This window comes from Anomaloglossus baeobatrachus, chromosome 5 (genome assembly GCF_048569485.1).
Source record: "Anomaloglossus baeobatrachus isolate aAnoBae1 chromosome 5, aAnoBae1.hap1, whole genome shotgun sequence".
NCBI classification, from domain to species: Eukaryota; Metazoa; Chordata; class Amphibia; order Anura; family Aromobatidae; genus Anomaloglossus; species Anomaloglossus baeobatrachus.
Genome location: NC_134357.1, coordinates 181,712,602 through 181,737,205, shown reverse-complemented (window position 1 = coordinate 181,737,205; position 24,604 = coordinate 181,712,602). Strand labels below are relative to the sequence as shown.

General features: G+C 45.8%; 1 protein-coding gene across 2 annotated transcripts in view; it reads right to left on the bottom strand.

Moving 5' to 3' along the window:
* The window catches only part of LOC142311030 (rap1 GTPase-GDP dissociation stimulator 1-like), a 331,284-nt gene that overhangs the window by 166,638 nt on the left and 140,042 nt on the right, over positions 1-24,604 (bottom strand). For both annotated transcript variants that reach the window (XM_075349022.1, XM_075349021.1), the window contains 2 exons: positions 21,161-21,286; positions 10,069-10,197 (listed from right to left, as the gene is read on the bottom strand). In XM_075349022.1, coding sequence (XP_075205137.1) covers positions 10,069-10,197; positions 21,161-21,286 — 255 coding nt within the window. The remainder of the gene's footprint in view (positions 1-10,068; positions 10,198-21,160; positions 21,287-24,604) is intronic.

The window sequence follows — 24,604 nt, the reverse complement described above, 5'->3', positions numbered from 1 at the left end:
GCAGTGAAATAGCTGTCACTCATCGTGGGGGCGTGTCTGACTGCAATTAATCATGGGTGCCGGTGGGCGGGGAAGGCATGGAATACCTGATTGAATAATGAAGCGGCAGCCATTTTCAAAAGTGGAAAAGCCGTCGGAGATTTGTGACAGCCGTGCAGCGAGGCGCCTGTGATCGGTGAGTAGGAAATAGAGAGGGATTGTGATGGGGACGCAGGACGCATGCAGATACGCAACGTGCACACATACTTACTGTGAAAAGCCTTGCTTTTGGTGATCGAACCATTCTCGAACAGTAACTCGAACTGCCGAACTTTAAGCAAATCGTTCGAGTTTGTCGAACGACTCAAACACCCCCCAAAATCACTCGAACATGAAATTGGCGCATCATTCGACTCGAACATCGCTCAACTCTACTCAGCACCCAGCTTTCTCATGCTCTGATATCATGGGAAATCTGGGTGCTGAGGGAAAGATGTATAGCAGAGCATGGGAAAGCTGGGTGCTGAGGGAAAGATGTATAGCACAGCATGGGAAAGCTGTGTGCTGAGGGAAAAATGTATAGCAGAGCATTGGGAAGGTACATGATGAGGACAAGATGGATATCAGAACATAGGAAAGCTACTGATAGAAAGAAGGATTTCAGATCATAGGAAACATAGGTGCTGAATGAAAGAGCCAAGTGTTAGCACCACTATCCCATACTCCGAGTGTCGTGTATGGTTGGGGGGGGGAGGGGGCAAGTATAAACTTTGCACCGGGGCCCATCAAACTCTAGATTTGCCACTGAATAGTGTTTAATACTAAACACAATAGGAAAAATAATAAGAAATGAATATAAAATTGATATAGAAGACTAATGTAAACAATGAATACAAGTGTTACATACATTTTGAAACTGATATGTGGGGTGATACTCACACAATGAGACCCAGAGCAGGAGAATACATGGGTCGCCTTTTGCTGTCGCAAAATTATCAGTAGATCTGCAATGAAGTTCATGGGAATGTCCATCCAAGGTTGACTAGGGACACTCAAAGGCTGCAGACAACCCGACGGGCTAGAGTGCAATGCCTCTGAGCGCTCACAGGTGGCATATGCAGACACCACATCCCTCCAGATTCAGGGCCACCAAAAGCGACACAATATGAAATCCAGAGTACCCTTCACCCCAGGGTGACCAGCCAGGACAGAACCATGATGCTCCTTTAAACCCTTAAGGCAAAGATTTAGGGTAATGATTTGTTAGATGGAACCCCAGAGGGTTCCTCACCTTGGGCTTCAACAATCTGAGATTCAACCTCAATACTGAGCGCCGACACCACCACTCTGTTCTGAAGGATGGGGACAGGTTACTCTCAAGGTTTTCCCACTCCGGAAAACTCCTGGACAATGCATCAGCATTAGTGTTTTTATATACCGGACGATAAGTTATGAAAAAGTTAAACCTTTTGAAAAATAACGACCACCGAGCTTGTCTTGGTGTAAGACACTTAGCCGACTCAAGGTAAAGGAGATTTTTATAGTCACTAATTACAGTAACAGGATGAATAGCTCCCTCCAGAAATTGTTGCCATTCGTCAAACGCATATTTGGTAGCAAGTAATTCTCTATTACCAATATCATAATTACATTCAGCCGGAGATAACTTCTTAAAAAAGAAGGCACATGGATGCAGTTTACCAACAGACGGGCCTTGAGACAATACAACTCCCACCCCCCACCTCTAATGCATCAACCTCCACCGTGAAGGGTTGAGAGAAATAAGGCTGTACTAATACAGGTGCTGACAAGAAGCAATTTTTAGACAGTCAAATGCATACAAAGCACCCTGAGGCCAATTAGAAAAGTCTGTACCTTTTTTCGTCATGTCAGTCAGATGTCTTGCTATGGCAGAGAAAATTCTTTCCCTAATAGATGAGAGAACACATCATTAACAAAATGTGGAAAAACCGCAGGCGTGTTGGTCAGACCGAATGGCATTACCACATTTTCTAAGTGCCCCTCCGGCGTATTGAATGTCGTCTTCCACTCATCCCCCTGTCAGACCGGGATCAGATAATAGGCCCCACTGAGGTCGACTTTAGAGAACCATTTAGCACCAGCAATCTGATTAAATAGGTCCAGAATGAGTGGCATGGGATATCGATCATGAACCCCATATTTGGTCCACCATCCTTCTTTTTGACAAAGAAAAAACCCAAAGCCACAGGAGACAAGGATGGCCTAATTTGACGAGAAGGCATGCTCTCCGTAATATAATCTTTAAGCGTTAGTTTCTCTGGCCAGACAGGTTATACAGTCTGCACTTGGGCAACTTTGCCCCAGGCGTAAACATTATGGTGGAGTCATAGGGTCTATGCGGCGGCAACTGCTGACAACTCTTCTCAGAGAAAACATCCCCAAAATGTGAGAGAGGATCCAGAAGACTAGTGGTTATAGCAAAAATACAGGTTCCTAAACAGTGTACTTTACTGTATGGGCTCCACTTCATTATGTCCTGGGCTTTCCAGTCAGTAGTGGGGTTATGTTATACAAGCCAGGGGAATCCTACAATGATTTGTGCTAGAAAGTCGTTAAGCACAAAAAATGATATGAGTTCCAAATGGAGTACCCCAATGTAGAGTTCATCAATTATGTTAGCCCCAGAACCACTGTCAAGAAGAACCATTACGGAGATATCTTGGTCACCCACCTTAAGCCTAGTACGTATCATATATTGAGATGCCATAGCGGAAGAAAAAAGCAGACCCAGGTTGGGATACCCAACCCACCTGGGCCTAAAAGTTTCTCTGACTGCTGAACTCCCTTGGGTGCAGAGGAGCAGATACCAACAAAATGACCCATTTTGCCAAAGTAGAAAATAGCTCCACCCTTTATAGCAGTGAGAAAGCCTTTCCTCACATGGGACGTCCCTCCAAGCTGCATGGTCTTGGGTGAGGCCTCCGAAGGTAAAGACGGTACAGATGCCCCCTCCCAGAGAGTCTTGGTAATATGTCACCTCTGACGGAAACAGAGATCAATCCGAATTACCAGTGACATGGCACATTCCAGAGACAGAGGAGTCTCATATATAAGCAATGCCTCCTTCAGATACACACTGAAAAAATTGACTTTTCAGTGCAGGGTTGTTCCACAGTGTCCATGGACCAGTGCTTGAATTTGGCACAGAAATCTTCTGCAGGCCAATTCCCCTTTTATAAGGAAGGGATTTTAGACTCGGTTCAAGATGTTTTATCAGGATCATCATAAATGAGACTGAGTGCCAGAGAAACAACATCTACCATAAGAAAAACAGGGTAATCAGCTGACAGGGAAAGGACCCATGCTTGTGAGTCCCCACAGAAGAGTGAGACAATAATTCTGATCCACTGTTCCTCACCACCAGAGGAGTGGGGATGTAAATAAAAATACCACTTACATGGCTTCGTAAAAGCAACAAACTGCTGCACTTCCCCGAAAATCTCTCATGGAGAGGCAGTTTAGGTTCAGATGATCCAGGGACCTTGACAGATTGCTCAGGTGTGACGGGTTGAATTTGTTGCTGTACACAGCTTCCTTTAACCCAGCCACCTTAAGAGACATGGTCAGCTGCCAAAACCAAAAATTAACCACTACCTTCTACCACTACCACCTTAAGAGACATGGTCAGCAAATGTCTCGCTTGTACAGCAATATGGGTCCATACTGTAATAAAAAGGTTGGGCCGACTATAATGTCCAGCGGTTATGAAGATAGCTGGCGACAGGGGCTTCTAGACTGGCCCTCAGTCTAGGGTGCCCTAGCTATCCCTGATCTCTGAGTTACCTCTGAAGGTGAGGATGTCTGAGCCACCATCCTCCTGACTAGCCCTGATATTATACAACACATCAGTGCATCTTAACCCCTTCACGACTGGCTGATTTTTCGCTTTCCGTTTTTTTTTTTTTCGCCATTCTTTTTCTAAGAGACGTAACTTTTTTATTTTTCAGTCAATATGGTCATGTGAGGGCTCATTTTTTGCAGAACAAGCTGTACTTTTCAATGAAATCATAGGTTTTACCATATAGTGTACTGGAAAATGGCAAAAAAATTCCAAATGCAGAAAAATTGCAAAAAAAAGTGCTATAGCACTATTGTTTTTGAGATATTTTATTCACTGTGTTCAATGTATGGTAAAACTAATGTGTGGGTGTGATGCCTCAGGTCAGTGCGAGTTCGTAGGCACCAAACATGTATAGGTTTACTTTTATATAAGGGGTTAAAAAAAATTCGGAAGTTTAACTGAAAAAAGTGGCGCACGTTTTACGCCATATTCCGTGACCCGTAGCGTTCTCATTTTTGGGGATCTATGGCTCAGTGATGGCTTATTTTTTGCGACTCGAGCTGACATTTTTAACGGTACCATTTTTGCGCAGATGCTACGTTTTGATCGCCTGTTATTGCATTTTGCGCAAAAGTTGTGACGACAAAAAAACCCTCATTTTGGCGTTTGGAATTTTTTTGCCGCTACGCCGTTCTGATCAGATTAATTGATTTTATGTTTTTATTTTACTAGTCCCCCTAGGGGGCTATTGCGATCAGCAATCCGATCGCTCTGCACTATATGCTGATCACAGCTACACAGCTGTAAACAGCAGATACGTGCACTTTCTGCTTCCCTGGCCTCCGTGGAAAGCGAAAGTGAAAGTAGTTCATGTCTAGCACAGGAGTCATCACATGACCCTGTGCTACCATGACAACCATCGGAAGTCATGTGATCATGTCATGTGACTTCCGGTATCGGGTGGTAAGTAAAACTTTACCGCGATCGCATTTATAATGGCGCTATCACATATTAACAGCGCCATTACAGGGGTTAAACGGCAGACTAGAACAGAATAGTTGTAGGTCTGAAAAGTACTTTTGATTTTACGTTGCAGCAGGAAGAATTCTAAGGCAATAACCCCTGCCTAGATGCTTCTAATGAATCATGCTAAGCTAAACCTTCTCCAGCAACTCTCCCTACACTAAGCAAAGCTAAGAGCGGGGTTATTAGGGAATACAATAGATTTTTTAAGTTGTAACAGCAAGGACTGTAAGGCAATAATCCCTGTCTAGATGCCTATAATACACTTTCCCTTCTCCAGCAGCTCTCCCTACACATGCAGCTAATAACGGTATTCTTATATAATAGAATAGATTAGACTTAGGCCTGAAAAGTATTTTTGGTTTTACGATGCAGCAGCAAGGACTGTAAGGCAACAATCCCTGCCTAGATGCCTTTAACACACTATCCTTTCTCTCGCAGCTAGTCCTACACCAAATGCAGCTAAGAGCAGTATTATTACAGAATAGAATAGATTTTTTACATTGCAGAAGCAAGGATTGTAAGGCAATAATCACTCTAATACACTATCCTTTCTCCAGGAGCTCTCCCTACACTGTTTACGAGGTAAAGTGAGCCAAGGGGCGCATCATCAGGTCTTTTAAAGACCTAATACAAAATAGAAGGATTGCCGACACTTCCTAATCTTATAGTCTACTTGAGTGCAACTGTTATTTTTGATAATGTATGCTATGTTCAGTTTGCACCAGTTCAGACTATAAGATTAGGAAGTGTCGGCAATCCTTCTATTTTGTATTATGGATTCATGTCCTTTGTTTGTGCACTCCTCCCAGTGACTTCAGGTGTTTTAATTTTTCTTTTGTAGGTTCTTCTCTAGCCCTTATAAAGAGGTCAGGAATGACACGAAAAGAGGCAAAAATTTCGCTTAGGACCCAGTTGAGAGTTATACCTTGGTGTGGTAACTGGGCTCAAGTAAATTTGGCCAATTTTATTTGCAAAATAATTCATTTTTTTCCCCAAAAATGTTCATGTTTTCTTTGCAGTAATGCATATTCAAATTTCAATGTTCACCATATGCATCTTTTTATTTTTTCTCCTTCCCTCTACTTGAGTGCAACTATTATTTTTGATTTTATAGACCTAATGACACGATACAGTCGGCCAATCACTGTAATACCAGTAGCCAACATGCCTATGGCGTTACCATGATTGGCAAGCAATCCCCACATGTGTAGTGGCAGAAAAACAACTGCAAAACATGTGCTGCAAGGAATCGAGTATGACTCTCGAGCACCAGGGATACTCGATCAAGCAGCAAGCATGCCACAGCACCCCAATGCTTGATTGAGTATCGAACAGTGGCGAGCATGCTCGCTCATCTCTAGACAATTATAATCACACACAGCTTTGCAGTGTCATCAGGAGAGCAGAGAGCGGCCATTACACAGATAATCATACACAACTCTGCAGAGACATCAGGAGAGCACAAAGCGGCCATCACACATCACACTGGTAATGTCCCCTTATACAGTATCTGAAATAAGCTGGAAGCAGATTCTCAGAGAGGTATATGTCTGGCCCAAAACCCTGAATAGCTCGTTTACCTGTAAGAAAAATGTGGATTTCTCTGGAATAAGACATCGAATTGCAGATATCACGGTGTCATTTTATTTAGCTTCATTTGACCTGCATGCCCATATAGATGGCTTAGGAGGATTAATAGGTGGATTGATTGGCAACATATTATGAGTCTTTATTAACAATACTGTCTGTCAAACTGCTGCTAAGATGCTGCCTATGTACACGACCAGGTTGTTGACACTCCATCTGAGATCAGCATGATCTAAGGATAAAGACCTTTAGGGGTGCTTCACACACAGCGAGCTCGCTGCCGAGATCGCTGCTGAGTCACGCTTTTTGTGACGCAGCAGTGACCTCATTAGCGATCTCGCTGTGTGTGACACTGAGCAGCGATCTGGCCCCTGCTGCGAGATCGCTGCTCGTTACACACAGCCCTGGTTCGTTTTCTTCAAAGCCGCTCTCCCGCTGTGACACACAGATCGCTGTGTGTGACAGCGAGAGAGCGACAAATGAAGCGAGCAGGGAGCAGGAGCCGGCGTCTGACAGCTGAGGTAAGCTTGTAACCAAGATAAACATCGGGTAACCAAGGTGGTTACCCGATATTTACCTTAGTTACCAGCCTCTGCAGCTCTCACGCTGCCTGTGCTGCCGGCTCCGGCTCTCTGCACATGTAGCTGCTGTACACATCGGGTTAATTAACCCGATGTGTATAGCAGCTAGGAGAGCAAGGAGCCAGCGCTAAGCAGTGTGCGCGGCTCCTTGCTCTCTGCACATGTAGCTGCATTACACATCGGGTTAATTAACCCGATGTGTACAGCAGCTAGGAGAGCAAGGAGCCAGCGCTCAGTGTGCGCGGCTCCCTGCTCCCTGCACACAGCGCTGGTAACTAATGTAAACATCGGGTAACCATACCCGATGTTTACCTTAGTTACCAGTCTCCGCAGCTTCCAGTCGGCGGCTCCGTACAAGCGCAGCGTCGCTTGCACGTCGCTGCTGGCTGGGGGCTGTTCAGTGGTCGCTGGTGAGATCTGCCTGTTTGACAGCTCACCAGCGACCATGTAGCGATGCAGCAGCGATCCTGACCAGGTCAGATCGCTGGTCGGATCGCTGCTGCATCGCTAAGTGTGAAGGTACCCTTAAGGTCCAGTCACACTAAGCAACTTACCAGCGATCCCAACAACGATAGGGATCGCTGGTAAGTTGCTAGGAGGTTGCTGGTGAGCTGTCACACTGCGACGCTCCAGCGATCCCACCAGCAACCTGACCTGGCAGGGATCGCTGGAGCGTGGCTACACGAGTTGCTGGTGAGCTCACCAGCAACCAGTGACCAGCCCCCAGTCTCCTAGTTACAGCACACATCAGGTTAATTAACCCGATGTGTGCTGCAGCTAAATGTGCACAGAGCAGGGAGCAGCGCACAATGCTTAGCGCTGGCTCCTTGCTCTCCTAGTTACAGCACACATCGGGTTAATTGCCTGATGTGTGCTGCAGCTAAATGTGCACAGAGCAGGAGCCGGCAGCACAGGCAGTGAGAGCGCAGAGTCTGGTATCAAAGGTAAATATCGGGTAACCAAGGACAGGGCTTCTTGGTTACCCGATGTTTACATTGGTTACCAGCCTCCGCAGAAGCCGACTCCTGCTCACTGCACATTAGTTGTTGCTGTCTCGCTGTCACACACAGCGATCTGTGCTTCACAGCAGGACAGCAACAACTAAAAAATGGCCCAGGACATTCAGCAACAACCAACGACCTCACAGCAGGGGCCAGGTTGTTGCTGGATGTCACACACAGCAACATCGCTAGCAACGTCACAAAAGTTGTTCGTTACCAGCGATGTTGCTAGCGATGTTGCTTAGTGTGACGGGGCCTTTACTGTGTTACTTACTGGGCTACTTGCTGTAGTTTGGATAAAATTGGTGTTTTATCTGCTGCAGATCTACAAGTTATCTGAATGCTGAGTCCTGTATAACCCTGTGTGACAACTCAGCATTTGGCCACTTGTGTGGGGGGGAATGAACTGTTCTTAATTAGCCCAGACATAGCTTTCCTTTGTTTGTTAAATCAAGAGAAGTTAGCAATTGTCTTTTGTCAGACTGATTGGAGCCATATTGTCTGTAAATGAGGATTGCCTCAGCCCATTTGACTAAATAGCTCAGAGGAAAATTATACAGTCAGATTGACCTAGCAACCAATCAGAGAACAGCCATCTGAAACCAATCCTGTAATACCCAATACCCTGAGGTGAGAACTGAGAGGTATGAAAGGGCATTGCTTCTGTCACCAGGGAGAAATTCTACATGACCTCAGCTGAGGGACGACGATTCTAGATGGGGAATCACAGAACTGCATCAAGATTTATTTTACAGGATTTAAGCATAGGATCTATGATTGCAGCTGAAGGTTCACAGAATTGATTTGCTGCTCAAAACTGAACCCATGAATTCACTTGGAGAACCCAGGCTGGGACTACCCGCTTGCTTGGCTACATATCTTGCTTGGCTCAGTCAGCTTTATAAGCTTGCCACTATCTCTTCTTAGTGTTGACTGAGTAGTGGTTTTCCCACGGGGAAGGAGTGCGAGCATTCTGTTGGATGAACCCTGGTCTGTGCAGTCTTTCTGAACACAGCCAGGCCAGCAGATGAGAGCACCGACTGATCCTCGTGTCTCCACACCCTGCCCACACCACAGACAGCTTTCCCTGTACACTGTGTGTGCCGCCCCCACGTCAGCAGCCGGGGCTGCTCGGATCCGGATCCGCGGTGGCTCGAGGAGACATCCGGACCCGGGGGAGGTATTGTGCGGCAACTCGAATAAAAAGGGGGGTATTTACAGGGAATGGTGTGTTGAATAGTTTTTGATGCCACACATGGTGTGTGGTAAGGTGGAGTACCACCGCTGCAGCTGGGAGTACCCTGTGGCGATGGGGTGGGCAGCCATGTGTTTAACCCCTCCACAAGTAGGGGAGATGCCCCGGACCTCAGTGATGGTGACAGGACATGCCGTTGGGGTGGTAGGGGGTCACTTGTGTACTCACTCAGTCCATAAAGCTGACACCGACAACTTAGTAAACCAAAGTTCTGGACACCGCTGGCATGCTTGGGTCCCGTTTCTGCTGGTGTTGCCTGCTGATCTGTGACCTTTTCCTTGGCACCTTGTTCTCTTCTAGTTGGTCCCCATAGCTTGAAACTAATCGGGTCCCGCTCCCCAATATGGCTAACTGAGGGAGCTTGCTCTCAGGGTTCATGCTTGGGATTTCCTGGACCGTTTTAGTGGAAAGTTCTATCCCCCTCGTTGTGCTAGTACCCTGATTTTGGAGCGGGTGGAGAGCGGATCTTGAAGGCTCCATTCTCGTCGGGAAAAATTGTCAGGTTGCCTGAAGCTACTCCCTGACCTCGGGTCCACGTACCCTGTCGTGCCCTGGCCCCTGCCTGGTGTACTGAACAATTTCTGAGCAGTGAAATCAGGGGTCTACTGGGATCTAATAACGTTTTGTTTTTTTTTTAAAACTTGTATTACAAATTTTGTACTACAAATGTTTATCCTAATTGTTACTATTACTGTGTAAAAAATCTGAACAACGGTTACTTTTTATTTGTCATTTTTCCTTTCCATTGAGTTCCACTGAAAACGAGATTGGTAATTGATCTTATACTTCAATATTACAGACATAGAGATTTCTAACCTAGATCCGCAAGATTGGTCAAAGCCAAGAGACCCACACGCACCAACGTTTCATTATCTGGATAGTCAGTTAATATCCTGACCAAAGAAGGGAGGACATCAAGTTCAACCAGCCGCTCTTGTAAGTCATCTGAAAGAAAAACAAAATGAGATCACAGGTGAATGCTACAGATGCAACTTTAAATAATTGTTTCCATAGTTACTATTACTATCCAGAAACCCGTCCTCGGTACAAGACAGAGTAAATGAGGGGAGGTATACACAACATGCTGGGATATCGCTTGCTCCTACACCGGCTCCGTCAGGATCCCAGCAGCGCCACACATAACCTTGCGATGCTGGGATCTTCACGGAGGCCGTGAAAGCTGGTAACCATTATACACATCGGGTAACTAAGGTCCCTTAGTTACCCGATGTGTATCATAGTTACCAGTGTACACCGGCTCACACTCACTCTCACACACACCTCACACACACATCACATCGCATCCACACATCAAGGTCCTGCAGCGCCGGAAAATACAGACACATAACAGCACACATCCTGGGATATCGCTTGCTTCTCGGCCTCGATACTGTGCTGTTGTGATCTTCCAGGACCTGCGGGAGGATCACATGGCCAGAAGCATGTGATATCCCCGGATGTTGTGAGTATAAGCGCGTATGTGCGATATCGTCAGTGTCTGTGTGTGTGAGTGTATGCGATCGGGTGTGTGTGAGTGGATGCGATCGGGTGTGTGTGAGTGGATGCGATCGGGTGTGTGTGAGTGGATGCGATCGGGTGTGTGTGAGTGGATGCGATCGGGTGTGTGTGAGTGGATGCGATCGGGTGTGTGTGAGTGGATGCGATCGGGTGTGTGAGTGTCGGCAGAGGAGCACGGCATGCTGAAGGAGGCTGGGAGCAGAGAGGCTGATCATGGGGAAGGCTGGGAGGAGAGAGGCTGATGGTGGGGGAGGCTGGGAGGGGGAGGCTGGGACGAGGGAGGCTGATGCTGGTGGAGGCTGATGCTTGGGGAGGCTGGGAGCGGAAGGCTGATGCTGAGGGAGGCTGGGAGAGGGAGGCTGGGAGGAAGGAGGCTGGGATGAGAGAGGCTGATCCTGGGGAAGGCTGGGAAGGGGAGGCTGATGCTGGGGGAGGCTGGAAGGAGAGAGGCTGGAAGGAGAGAGGCTGATGCATGGGGAGGCTGATGCTGGGGGAGGCTGGAAGGAGAGAGGCTAATGCTGGTGGAGGCTGATGCTTGGGGAGGCTGATGCTGGGGGAGACTGGGAGGGGAAGGCTGATGCTGAGGGAGGCTGGGAGGAAGGAGGCTGGGAGGAGAGAGGCTGATCCTGGGGAAGACTGGGAACGGGAGGCTGATGCTGAGGGAGGCTGGAAGGAGAGAGGCTGATGCTGGGGGAGGCTGGAAGGAGAGAGGCTGATGCTGGTGGAGGCTGATGCTTGGGGAGGCTGATGCTGGGGGAGACTGGGAGCGGAAGGCTGATGCTGAGGGAGGCTGGGAGAGGGAGGCTGGGAGGAAGGAGGCTGGGAGGAGAGAGGCTGATCCTGGGGAAGGCTGGGAAGGGGAGGCTGATGCTGGGGGAGGCTGGAAGGAGAGAGGCTGATGCTGGTGGAGGCTGATGCATGGGGAGGCTGATGCTGGGGGAGACTGGGAGCAGAAGGCTGATGCTGAGGGAGGCTGGGAGGAAGGAGGCTGGGAGGAGAGAGGCTGATCCTGGGGAAGGCTGGGAAGGGGAGGCTGATGCTGAGGGAAGCTGGAAGGAGAGAGGCTGATGCTGGGGGAGGCTGGAAGGAGAGAGGCTGAGGCTGGGAGGAGAGAGGCTGATGCTGGGGAAGGCTGATGCTGAGGGAGGCTGGGAGGGGAAAGCTGATGCTGGGGAAGGCTGGGAGGACGGAGGCTGGGAGGAGAGAGGCTGATCCTGGGGAAGGCTGGGAGAGGGAGGCTGATGCTGGAGGAGGCTGGAAGGAGAGAGGCTGATGCTGGCGGAGGCTGATGCTGGGGAGGCTGGGAGAGGGAGGCTGATGCTGAGGGAGGCTGGGAGGAGGGAGGCTGGGAGAGGTAGGCTGAGAGAAGAGAGGCTGATGCACACACACACACACACACACACACACACACGCGCGCGCACTGCACAACACACCACACACACACACACACACTGGGAACCACAAACAACTGCCCTACACAGACACCCACACACACAGACAACGCTGCACACACACAACACCCAACACACAAACACCGCGGCACACACAAATATACGCACATACCGCACAACACACACATTGCTCAAAACATACCTCCCCCCAAAACACACCACACACACACAAACCGCGCAACACACACACAACGCTACAGACACACAGCGCTCCACAAACAACGCAACACACGCAACACACATACAACACCGCTATCACCCCCCGTCACACCCAGACAACACCCAGAACATGTACAGCGCCTACACAAACACTTGGTAACTACAGACAACAACATCTATATATATATATATATATATATAACAAAAATCATACATGAACTACACAATACGTAAATTCTAGAATACCCGATGCGTAGAATCGGGCCACCTTCTAGTATATATATATATATACTAGAAGGTGGCCCGATTCTACTCATCGGGTATTCTAGAATTTACGTATTGTGTAGTTCATGTATGATTTTTGTTATATATATATATATATATATATAGATGTTGTTGTCTGTAGTTACCAAGTGTTTGTGTAGGCGCTGTACATGTTCTGGGTGTACAGCGCCTACACAAACACTTGGTAACTACAGACAACAACATCTATATATATATATATATATATATAACAAAAATCATACATGAACTACACAATACGTAAATTCTAGAATACCCGATGCGTAGAATCGGGCCACCTTCTAGTATATATATATATATACTAGAAGGTGGCCCGATTCTACGCATCGGGTATTCTAGAATTTACGTATTGTGTAGTTCATGTATGATTTTTGTTATATATATATATATATATATATAGATGTTGTTGTCTGTAGTTACCAAGTGTTTGTGTAGGCGCTGTACATGTTCTGGGTGTTGTCTGGGTGTGACGGGGGGTGATAGCGGTGTTGTATGTGTGTTGCGTGTGTTGCGTTGTTTGTGGAGCGCTGTGTGTCTGTAGCGTTGTGTGTGTGTTGCGCGGTTTGTGTGTGTGTGGTGTGTTTTGGGGGGAGGTATGTTTTGAGCAATGTGTGTGTTGTGCGGTATGTGCGTATATTTGTGTGTGCCGCGGTGTTTGTGTGTTGGGTGTTGTGTGTGTGCAGCGTTGTCTGTGTGTGTGGGTGTCTGTGTAGGGCAGTTGTTTGTGGTTCCCAGTGTGTGTGTGTGTGTGTGGTGTGTTGTGCAGTGCGCGCGCGTGTGTGTGTGTGTGTGTGTGTGTGCATCAGCCTCTCTTCTCTCAGCCTACCTCTCCCAGCCTCCCTCCTCCCAGCCTCCCTCAGCATCAGCCTCCCTCTCCCAGCCTCCCCAGCATCAGCCTCCGCCAGCATCAGCCTCTCTCCTTCCAGCCTCCTCCAGCATCAGCCTCCCTCTCCCAGCCTTCCCCAGGATCAGCCTCTCTCCTCCCAGCCTCCGTCCTCCCAGCCTTCCCCAGCATCAGCTTTCCCCTCCCAGCCTCCCTCAGCATCAGCCTTCCCCAGCATCAGCCTCTCTCCTCCCAGCCTCAGCCTCTCTCCTTCCAGCCTCCCCCAGCATCAGCCTCTCTCCTTCCAGCTTCCCTCAGCATCAGCCTCCCCTTCCCAGCCTTCCCCAGGATCAGCCTCTCTCCTCCCAGCCTCCTTCCTCCCAGCCTCCCTCAGCATCAGCCTTCTGCTCCCAGTCTCCCCCAGCATCAGCCTCCCCATGCATCAGCCTCCACCAGCATCAGCCTCTCTCCTTCCAGCCTCCCCCAGCATCAGCCTCCCCTTCCCAGCCTTCCCCAGGATCAGCCTCTCTCCTCCCAGCCTCCTTCCTCCCAGCCTCCCTCTCCCAGCCTCCCTCAGCATCAGCCTTCCGCTCCCAGTCTCCCCCAGCATCAGCCTCCCCAAGCATCAGCCTCCACCAGCATCAGCCTCTCTCCTTCCAGCCTCCCCCAGCATCAGCCTCTCTCCTTCCAGCCTCCCTCAGCATCAGCCTCCCGTTCCCAGTCTTCCCCAGGATCAGCCTCTCTCCTCCCAGCCTCCTTCCTCCCAGCCTCCCTCAGCATCAGCCTTCCCCTCCCAGTCTCCCCCAGCATCAGCCTCCCCAAGCATCAGCCTCCACCAGCATTAGCCTCTCTCCTTCCAGCCTCCCCCAGCATCAGCCTCCCCATGCATCAGCCTCTCTCCTTCCAGCCTCTCTCCTTCCAGCCTCCCCCAGCATCAGCCTCCCCTTCCCAGCCTTCCCCAGGATCAGCCTCTCTCATCCCAGCCTCCTTCCTCCCAGCCTCCCTCTCCCAGCCTCCCTCAGCATCAGCCTTCCGCTCCCAGCCTCCCCAAGCATCAGCCTCCACCAGCATCAGCCTCCCTCGTCCCAGCCTCCCCCTCCCAGCCTCCCCCACCATCAGCCTCTCTCCTCCCAGCCTTCCCCATGATCAGCCTCTCTGCTCCCAGCCTCCTTCAGCACGCCGTGCTCCTCTGCCGACACTCACACACCCGATCGCATCCACTCACACACACCCGATCGCATCCACTCACACACACCCGATCGCATCCACTCACACACACCCGATCGCATCCACTCACACACACCCGATCGCATCCACTCACACACACCCGATCGCATCCACTCACACACACCCGATCGCATACACTCACACACACAGACACTGACGATATCGCACATACGCGCTTATACTCACAACATCCGGGGATATCACATGCTTCTGGCCATGTGATCCTCCCGCAGGTCCTGGAAGATCACAACAGCACAGTATCGAGGCCGAGAAGCAAGCGATATCCCAGGATGTGTGCTGTTATGTGTCTGTATTTTCCGGCGCTGCAGGACCTTGATGTGTGGATGCGATGTGATGTGTGTGTGAGGTGTGTGTGAGAGTGAGTGTGAGCCGGTGTACACTGGTAACTATGATACACATCGGGTAACTAAGGGACCTTAGTTACCCGATGTGTATAATGGTTACCAGCTTTCACGGCCTCCGTGAAGATCCCAGCATCGCAAGGTTATGTGTGGCGCTGCTGGGATCCTGACGGAGCCGGTGTAGAAGCAAGCGATATCCCAGCATGTTGTGATGTGTGAGGTGTGTGTGAGAGTGAGTGTGAGAGTGAGTGTGATCTGATGTGTGTGTGTGTCCTCACCTGGGAATCGGGGCTCCGTGTCAGTTGGGCAAGAGCGAGCGTGGATTGCGTGAGGGGGGCGGGGCCTGCAGAGAGCCGGGGCGAGAGGCCAATCCGTGTGGGGGGGCGGGGCCATGGCGAGCCCAGCGGCCAATCAGCTTTGTGTCACCGTAAGGACACAATTTCGGAGCATGACAGACAGACAGATAGACAGACAGACAGACAGACAGACAGACAGAATAAGGCAATTATATATATAGATATATATATATATATATATACAAGTGCAGCTCAATTACTTAGAATATCATCAAAAATTAATTTATTTCAGTAATTCAATACAAAAATGGAAACGCAAAGTCATTACACACCGAGTGCTCTATTTCAAGTGTTTATTTCTCTTAATGTTGATGATTATGATTTACAGCTAATGAAAACCCAAAACTCATTATCTCAGAAAATTAGAATAATTATAACAAAACATCTGCAAAGGCTTCCTAAGTTAAAATGGTCCCTTAGTCTGGTTCAGTAAGCTACAAAATCATGGGGAAGACTGCTGACTTGACAGATGTCCAGAAATCAGTCATTGACACACTGCACATGGAGGGTAAGCCACAAAAGGTCATTGCTAAAGAAGCTGACTGTTCACAGAGTGCTGTATCCAAGCATATTAATGGAAAGTTGAGTGGAAGGAAAAAGTGTGGTAGAAAAAGGTGATCAAGCAACCAGGGTAACCACAGCCTTCATAGGATTGTTAAGAAGAGGCCATTCAAAAATTTGGGGTAGATTCACGAGCTGCTGGATTCAGTGCTTCAAGAGCCACCAAACACAGGTGTATCCAGGACATGGGCTATAACTGTTGAATTCCTTGTGGCAAGCCACTCATGAACAATAGACAACGCCAGAAGCATCTTATCTGTGCCAAGGAGCAAAAGAACTGAACTGTTGCTCAGTGGTCCAATGTGTTGTTTTCAGATGAAAGTAAATTTTGCATTTCATTGGGAAATCAAGGTCCCAGAGTCTGGAGGAAGAGTAGAGAGGCCACAATCCAAGCTGCATGAGGTCTAGTGGAATGTTTCAACAATCAGTGATGATTTGGGGAGCCATGTTATCTGCTGGTGTAGGTCCCCTGTGTTCTATCAAAATCAAAGTCAGCGCAGCTGTCTACCAGGAAATTTTAAAGCACTTCATGGTTCCTTCTGCTGACAAGCTTTTTGGAGATGGAAACTTAATTTTCTAGCAGGACTTGGCACCTGTCCACACTGCCAAAAGTACCAATACCTGGTTTAATAACTACAGTATCACTGTGCTTGCTTGGCCAGCAAACTCGCCTGACCTCAACCCCATTGTGAATCTATGGGGTATTGTCAAGAGGAAAATGAGGGACACCAGACCCAACAGTGCAGATGAGCTGAAGGCTGCTATCAAAGCAACCTGGGCTTCCATAACACCTCAGCAGTGTCACAGGCTGATCACCTCCATGCCACGCCTCATTGATTTAATTAATGCAAAAAGAGCTCCGACCAAGTATTGAGTATATTTACTGTACATACTTTTCAGTAGGTCAACATTTCTGAGTTTAAAATCATTTTTTTAGTTGGTCTTATATAATATTCAAATTTTCTGAGATAATGACGTTTGGGTTTTCATTGGCTGTAAGCCATAATCATCAACAGTAACAGAAATAAAAACTTGAAATAGATCCCTCTATTTGTAATGACTTTAAATAATATATGCATTTCCTTTTTTTGTATTGAATTACTAAAATAAATTAACTTTTGATAATATTCTAATTTATTCAGATGCACTTGTATGTAAATGGCCTCTATAGAACCAATAATATACCTTTTTGGTGACAAACACACCACTGTCAACAAAAGGTCACAGTTTACTTTTAAGAAAAGAGCAATTTCAACTCCAAACTTGAAGAAATTACTTTACTATCGAATTATAGAGCTATGAGAATTTCCAAGGATATGTCTAGTTGCCAACAAGGGACATAAATAAATAATTTTGCCATCTTCTTAATCAAGCTTGAGTTTTAATGCTAAGGCAATATTTAAATTGAGGGTTTTTATGCTAAATTTTCTTCCAATTTTGTTTTAAACTCCTTGAAAATACTTCCAATTCATCCTTATGGGAAATTCACTTTGCTGTTCATACAATTTTTTTCAGCTATTTTTTCTGGAAGATTTTGAAAAATGTCTGGTAGAATAAAGAAAGTGCATATAACATCTTTGAAACAGATCCTGAAGGGAACTCTCCAAACTACAGAAGGCACTGTAAAATCAAAATGCTGCTGTAAAAATTAAAGGGAATCTGTCAGCAGATTTTTGCTACGTCATGTGAGAGCAGCATGATGTAGGCAAAGTGGCCCTGGGTTCAATGATGTACAGTATCACTTAAATGACTGTGTGCAGCCATTATGACATAGTGAAAGATTTTATTTTTTGCATGTAACAATGCTGGGAGAGTTGTCCCCACCCACACCAGGCTTTCCGTGTACATTTCCATAAACAAGCTCCTAATTACAGAAGGAAGCGGAATCGGAATACAACTTACATGCTGCTGAGACCCACTAATGATAGAGATAAGAGGCTTAAACTAGCATTGCATGTAGACAAAAAAAGACTGTGAGATAACAGATGCAGGACTGAATTTTCTGTTTTAACTTTTACAACATGCTATCTTCAGATTAAATTGCAGAAACGTGCTGAAAAAGTCCCTTTAAGTCTTAGGAAATTTGTGGAGGAGCTTTTCCTTCCCTGAAGAGGTTTTGGAGCAGTTTTTTCCTGAAGTGTTTTCTGCTTGAATAATTTGTAATTTTTTGAACTTCTAAAAACTCAGTCTACACACAGATTTAGTAATGGGAAGAAATTCTCCAGTCAAAACTCATGGTTTTTGGTAGGATTCTGCTAAAAATCACTAAAAATACTCAGTGTGGACATGCTTAAATGTTTTAATCTAAGTTTTCTTGTCCAACATAATAAAAACAAATTGTTTATTAATTCATAAAAAAGTTGCTACTGGGACTGTGCTACTGTATTCTTAAACATGTGGTTCTAAAAAGCATGTGTTTAACTCCAATCCAAACTATTGTAAAAAGTTGCTCTTGTAGAATGAGGCATAACTACATTGATCTCTACAAGTACTATAGTGCTAAGGTACCGTCACACTAAGCAACTTACCAGCGATCCCAACAACGATAGGGATCGCTGGTAAGTTGCTAGGAGGTTGCTGGTGAGCTGTCACACTGCGACGCTCCAGCGATCCCACCAGCAACCTGACCTGGCAGGGATCGCTGGAGCGTGGCTACACGAGTTGCTGGTGAGCTCACCAGCAACCAGTGTCCAGCCACACATGCAGAGAGCAGGGAGCAGCGCACACTGAGCGCTGGCTCCCTGCTCTCCTACTTACAGCACACAACGGGTTAATTACCTGATGTGTGCTGCAGCTAAATGTGCACAGAGCAGGGAGCAGCGCACACCGCTTAGCGCTGGCTCCCTGCTCTCCTAGTTACAGCACACATGGGGTTAATTACCCGATGTGTGCTGCAGCTACATGTGCACAGAGCAGGGAGCAGTGCACAATGCTTAGCGCTGGCTCCCTGCTCTCCTACTTACAGCACACATCAGGTTAATTAACCCGATGTGTCCTGCAGCTAGCTACATGTGCACAGAGCAGGAGCCGGCAGCACAGGCAGTGAGAGCGGGGGAGGCTGGTATCGAAGGTAAATATCGGGTAACCAAGGACAGGGCTTCTTGGTTACCCGATGTTTACATTGGTTACCAGCCTCTGCAGGAGCCGGCTCCTGCTGCCTGCACATTTAGTTGTTGCTGTCTCGCTGTCACACACAGCGATCTGTGCTTCACAGCAGGACAGCAACAACTAAAAAATGGCCCAGGACATTCAGCAACAACCAGCGACCTCACAGCAGGGGCCAGGTTGTTGCTGGATGTCACACACAGCAACATCGCTAGCAACGTCACAAAAGTTGTTCGTTAGCAGCGATGTTGCTAGCGATGTTGCTTAGTGTGACGGGGCCTCTAGTCTTTAGAATCAGCTTAGGCTACTTATCTGCTGGACAAAAATCCAGTTGTAGTTATACATCATTACTAATTGGACAGATTTTGTTAATAATGATGATATGATAGCAATTCAGTGGTTAGGTTATCCACTAATATTAAGTTTAAGGATATTATCTGGAAGGATAAAGGATTATCTGAGAAGGACTCTAGATTGTGAGCCCCAATGGTGACAGTGTTGCCAATGTATGTAAAGCGCTGTGGAATTAATAGCGCTATATAAATGAATAAAATTATTATTATTATTATTATTATTATTATTATTAAGGAATCTGTCACCACAACTATACTGAGGTATCTGAGAGCAGCATAATGTAGTCACAAACATGCTCATTTTAGCTAAAAGTTACAAAAAACAGTATGCATGCCGCCTCAGATATACAGTAGTGACAGATTGGTAGTCTAAATGCACCTTAACACATTACGCTATTGTCAGCATGTCTGCTTGCGACCAACTGGAGGTTTAATGTGTATGGAGTCACTGACTGACTGATAGTCAGGAAAGATGTTGCTTGGGTACATCCAATTTCAGACTCCTGACTATTATTCTCCCGGAGATAAGACGCTGACTGATGTGTCGGTCATTGGCTTTCTCTTAGAGAACACAGGAGCGATTGGTCGAACATGCGCTTCTGTGTATGTGAGAGCAAGTTGAGATGGCTCTCGGCTGAATGAACAGCCTTAGCATCGTTTTGTCGACAGTCATCTAATGTGTAAGAACAATACGATTAGCAGACTGAAATCAGACATGCCTGATTGACATGTTCCGTAACGATGAGTTGGTTGGTGCACCCAAACACATTATAACATTCGCTAAACCCATCAACATTGGCAGGTTTAGCAATCATTAGTCTAATGTGTTTAGGAGTTTAAGCCCTCCATTCTCTTTAGATAGCTGTCAGCCAAATGATGGCTCGGCCGGCAGCTAATTCGGTCGTTTCTTCTACACCAAGAAGAGCTCTCTACCAAGCCTTCTTGTGTGTTCTATAAAAGAATGGCTGCCAGACATCTCTTTATAAAGATATCACAAGCAAAATATTGGACATGTCAAATATTTATCTCCCCTGGCAATAATACAATCATCTGTTGGGATCCCCCATGTTTTCATAAATATCGACAGGCTCAGCCAAAGTTAGTCCAATATGTATGGGGGCCTAATCTACAGAAAACAGTATGCAGCCGTAGGAATGATCAGTGATAACAGCAGAATACACAGGCCTATGAAGATTTGTGATTGTCTCCCAGGACATCCTTAGGTTGTTGCTATGCAATAGCCTCAGCACATTGGAGGAATTTATAAGGAATGGTTCTCTATATTCTGGTCAGAGAAAAGTGCACCAGCTTTATTAAGAGGCGCGTTCCGGAAAGTAAACTCTACCTACTCATATTAAGTTTGATAAGCCATACCCACTCTTGATAATCCCCACACACTTTTAAAAAAGTGATGCAACTTGTGCAAAAGAGTAGAGAGGTGCACCATTACCGATCATGCCAAATTCTTGTATATTGGCTGATAAACTTCCATCATTCTATTTTATATTTTTTAACATTTTTATTGCATTTGTTCCCTTATACTTTTATTCATTTAATCTGGTACATGGAAAAATTAAAGCATTATGCATGCTAGTCAGTTTATGTGTACAGTATATTAGTCCTCATACTGCCAAAGAACATTCTGGACACTTTGTAAAACATAGTTTCAGTCCATAATTAATTCACTTACTGTTATCGTAACAGATGCGGCCAATCGCTCTGCCAGCGTGCAACAGCAATTCCTGATCTGAACTCTGCAGCAAAGGTACCAAGGCCAAGACCAAGCCAGCATCAATGCAGGGCTTTCTTGTTTCTTCTATTTGGAGAAAACATTTGCAATATAATATCATTAAAAAAAGGAAAATATATACAACAAAAAATGTAGGAAACGTTTAGGTACGCAATAGACACAAATACTGACCATAAAAATGCATATGTTTTCAATAACTATTTAATTAACTATTTAATGAAGATTATTCTATAACTAGAGATGAGCAAATTTTTTAAAATTCAAATTCACTGGCTCCACTGAATTTTCTCAAAGAATTTGATTTACGGTGAATAAATTTGCAGAAATCACAATGCTGGAAAGCTTGTAATTACTCAGTAAATAGATGTGGGGGAAAGAAGAATGACAGAGAGAGGAACCGGCTGACCAAAAGAGCTTACAATTTACAGGTGAGATAAAAAGAGAGAGGACCCTGCTGGCCATAAGAGCTTACACTTTACAGGAGGGAGGACCCTGCTGACCATAAGAACTTACACTCCATAGGAGAAAGAGGCCTTCTCTGACCAAAAGAGCTTACATTCTACAGGAGAGAGAAAGAGATGTAGAGAGAGAGAACCCCACTAACCATAACATCTTACACCCTACAGTAGACAGAGAAAACACTGCTCGTCATAAGCGCTTACACTCTACAGGAGAGAGGGAAGAACCTGCTGACCATAAGAGCTTACAGAAGAGAGAGGCCTCCACTGATCATAAAAGCTTGCATTTTACAGGAGAGAAAGAGGATCCTGCTGACCATAAGAGCTTACACTCTACTAGAGAGAGGTCTCCTTTGATCATAAGAGCTTACACTGTACTAGAGAGAGAGGTCTCCTTTGACCATAAGAGCTTACACTCTATAAAAGATAGTGAGAGATGGAGAGAGGACCTCACTGACCATAACATCTTACACTCTACAGGAGAGCTAGAGGAATCTGCTGACCATAAGAGCTTACACTCTACAGGAGAGAGCTTTACCCAGTGGCTCTGAAAAGGTAAAATGACTGCCGTTCATACTGTGATTCACTAGGAACCTCTGTGATGACCCAAGTACTGACTACCATTAGACTGATGCTTCAACACTGTGAGAAATGATGCCTGACATGTATTTTTTTGCAAACTGCGAATTAAATCTCAAAATGTTTAAATTTGCATTAATCTGCGAATTTCAAGAAATGTGACTATAACAAGATCCTCTACTTATTAACCTATTACAAGAAGTATGTAAAGCTAAAACTTGCTACATGTGGCAGCACTAAGGGTGAAATCAAACAGTTGGCTGGTATCTTTGCCAAACATAATGGCCATAGGCCGAACAATTTACTCTGTGGCTAATGGTTGCTGTGGGTGAGTAGAATTTCCGCTACATGGTCCAGTGCATGTGTGGTCTTACCCTAAGCACTCATGTCAATGGCAGGCACTGCTATGCAATAGTAACGTGATACTATTTGTTTTTACTTTTTTTAGTTGAAGATGTACCTTTACAAGAGCTATATAAGAACTATGTAAAGTTGTACACCGGCTCTTGTATTTTAAATGAGCTAAAAATACAATATATTCTGATAATCTAAGCAATGAGTGAGGAGGAAGAGGTAGTAGGTAGTACCTGACCTGGTCAAAAGACCCTCTGTCACTTAAAAGAAGTTAATACTACCATGTTATTAATGGCCACTATGATATATTATTATATACTTTATATTCTTTAGGTTGACTTCAAAAACAGCACTTGGCTTAATGGGAACTTAGAATTCAAGACATTGCCTTATTGGAAAGCCATATATTGCTCTGTTACCTACTCCATTCTGAGGCTCAGTCTCAGATTAAATCATATTTGCCAGAAAAAATAGCTTACATGCAGTACCATGTTTTCTAGGAACATGATGAATACTATAGTATATCGAAACCTGACAGGCCACATTCTAAGCCTAAATGGTCCATTACTGGATACATTTTGATTGTTCTGCCACCTTGCATTGTAGTTTTTATGTTCTGTCAAAGGAGACCAAATGGCGTCAATTTGTCACAGAAGGGGATATATGTTTTAGAGAGTTGTATCATAAGAGTCCCTTAAAAAAAGTATTTTTAACAATTTCATTTTGGGAGTTTTCCCTCAACTGTGAACTTTCTTTAGGTGAGATTGTGCTCCCGTAAGGCTCACAATCCAGTTTAACCCCTTCAGCCCCGGGGCACTTTCCGTTTTTGCGTTTTTGTTTTTTGCTCCCCTTCTTCCGAGAGCCGTAACTTTTTTATTTTTCCGTCAATCTTGCCATATGAGGGCTTGTTTTTTGCGGGACAAGTTGTACTTTTAAATGAAATCATAAGTTTTACCATATGGTGTACTGGAAAGCAGCAAAAAAATTCCAAGTGTGGAAAAATTGCAAAAAAAGTGTGATGGCACAATAGTTTTTGGGATGTTTTATTCACGGTGTTCACTATATGGTAAAACTGATGTGTGGGTATGATACCTGAGGTCGGTGCGAGTTTGTAGACACCAAACATGTATAGGTTTACTTGTATCTAAGGGGTTAAAAAAAATTCACAAGTTTGTCCAATAAAAGTGGCGCACGTTTTGCGCCATTTTCCGAAACACGTAGCGTTCTTATTTTTTGGGATCTATGGCTCAGTGACGACTTATTTTTTGCGTCTCGAGCTGATGTTTCTAATGGTAGCATTTTTGCGCAGATGCTACGTTTTGATCGCCTGTTATTGCATTTTGCGTAAAACTTGCGGCGACCAAAAAACGTAATTTTGGCGTTTGGAATTTTTTTGCCACTACGCCGTTTACCAATCAGATTAATTGATTTTATATTTTGATAGATCGGGCGTTTCTGAACGCGGCGATACCAAATATGTGTATATTTATTTATTTTTTAACCCTTTAATTTTCAATGGGGGGAAAGGGGGGTGATTTGAACTTTTAGGTTTTTTGTTTTTTTTTTAATTTTTTAAAACTTTTTTTTTACTTTTTTTATTTTATTTTACTAGTCCCCCTAGGGGGCTATAGCAATCAGCAATCCGATTGCTGATCGCTATCTGCTGATCACAGCTATACCGCTGTAATCAGCAGATTCAGTCACTTTCTTTCTTCCTCTGCTCCGTGCCGAGGAAGATTGAAAGTGAAACTTCGTAGCACCAGGCGTCATCACATGACCCTGTGCTACGATGGCAACCACCGAACGTCACGTGATCACTCACGTGACGTCCGGAGGGGGCGGCGGTAAGTAAAAAAGATGGCCGCGCGCATGTAGATCTCGCTGCCAGACTTTGGCAGCGAGATCTAAGGGGTTAATGTTCCGGGTGGAATGCGATTCCACTCGGAACATGTAGGCACACATGTCAGCTGTTGAAAACAGCTGATATGTGTGC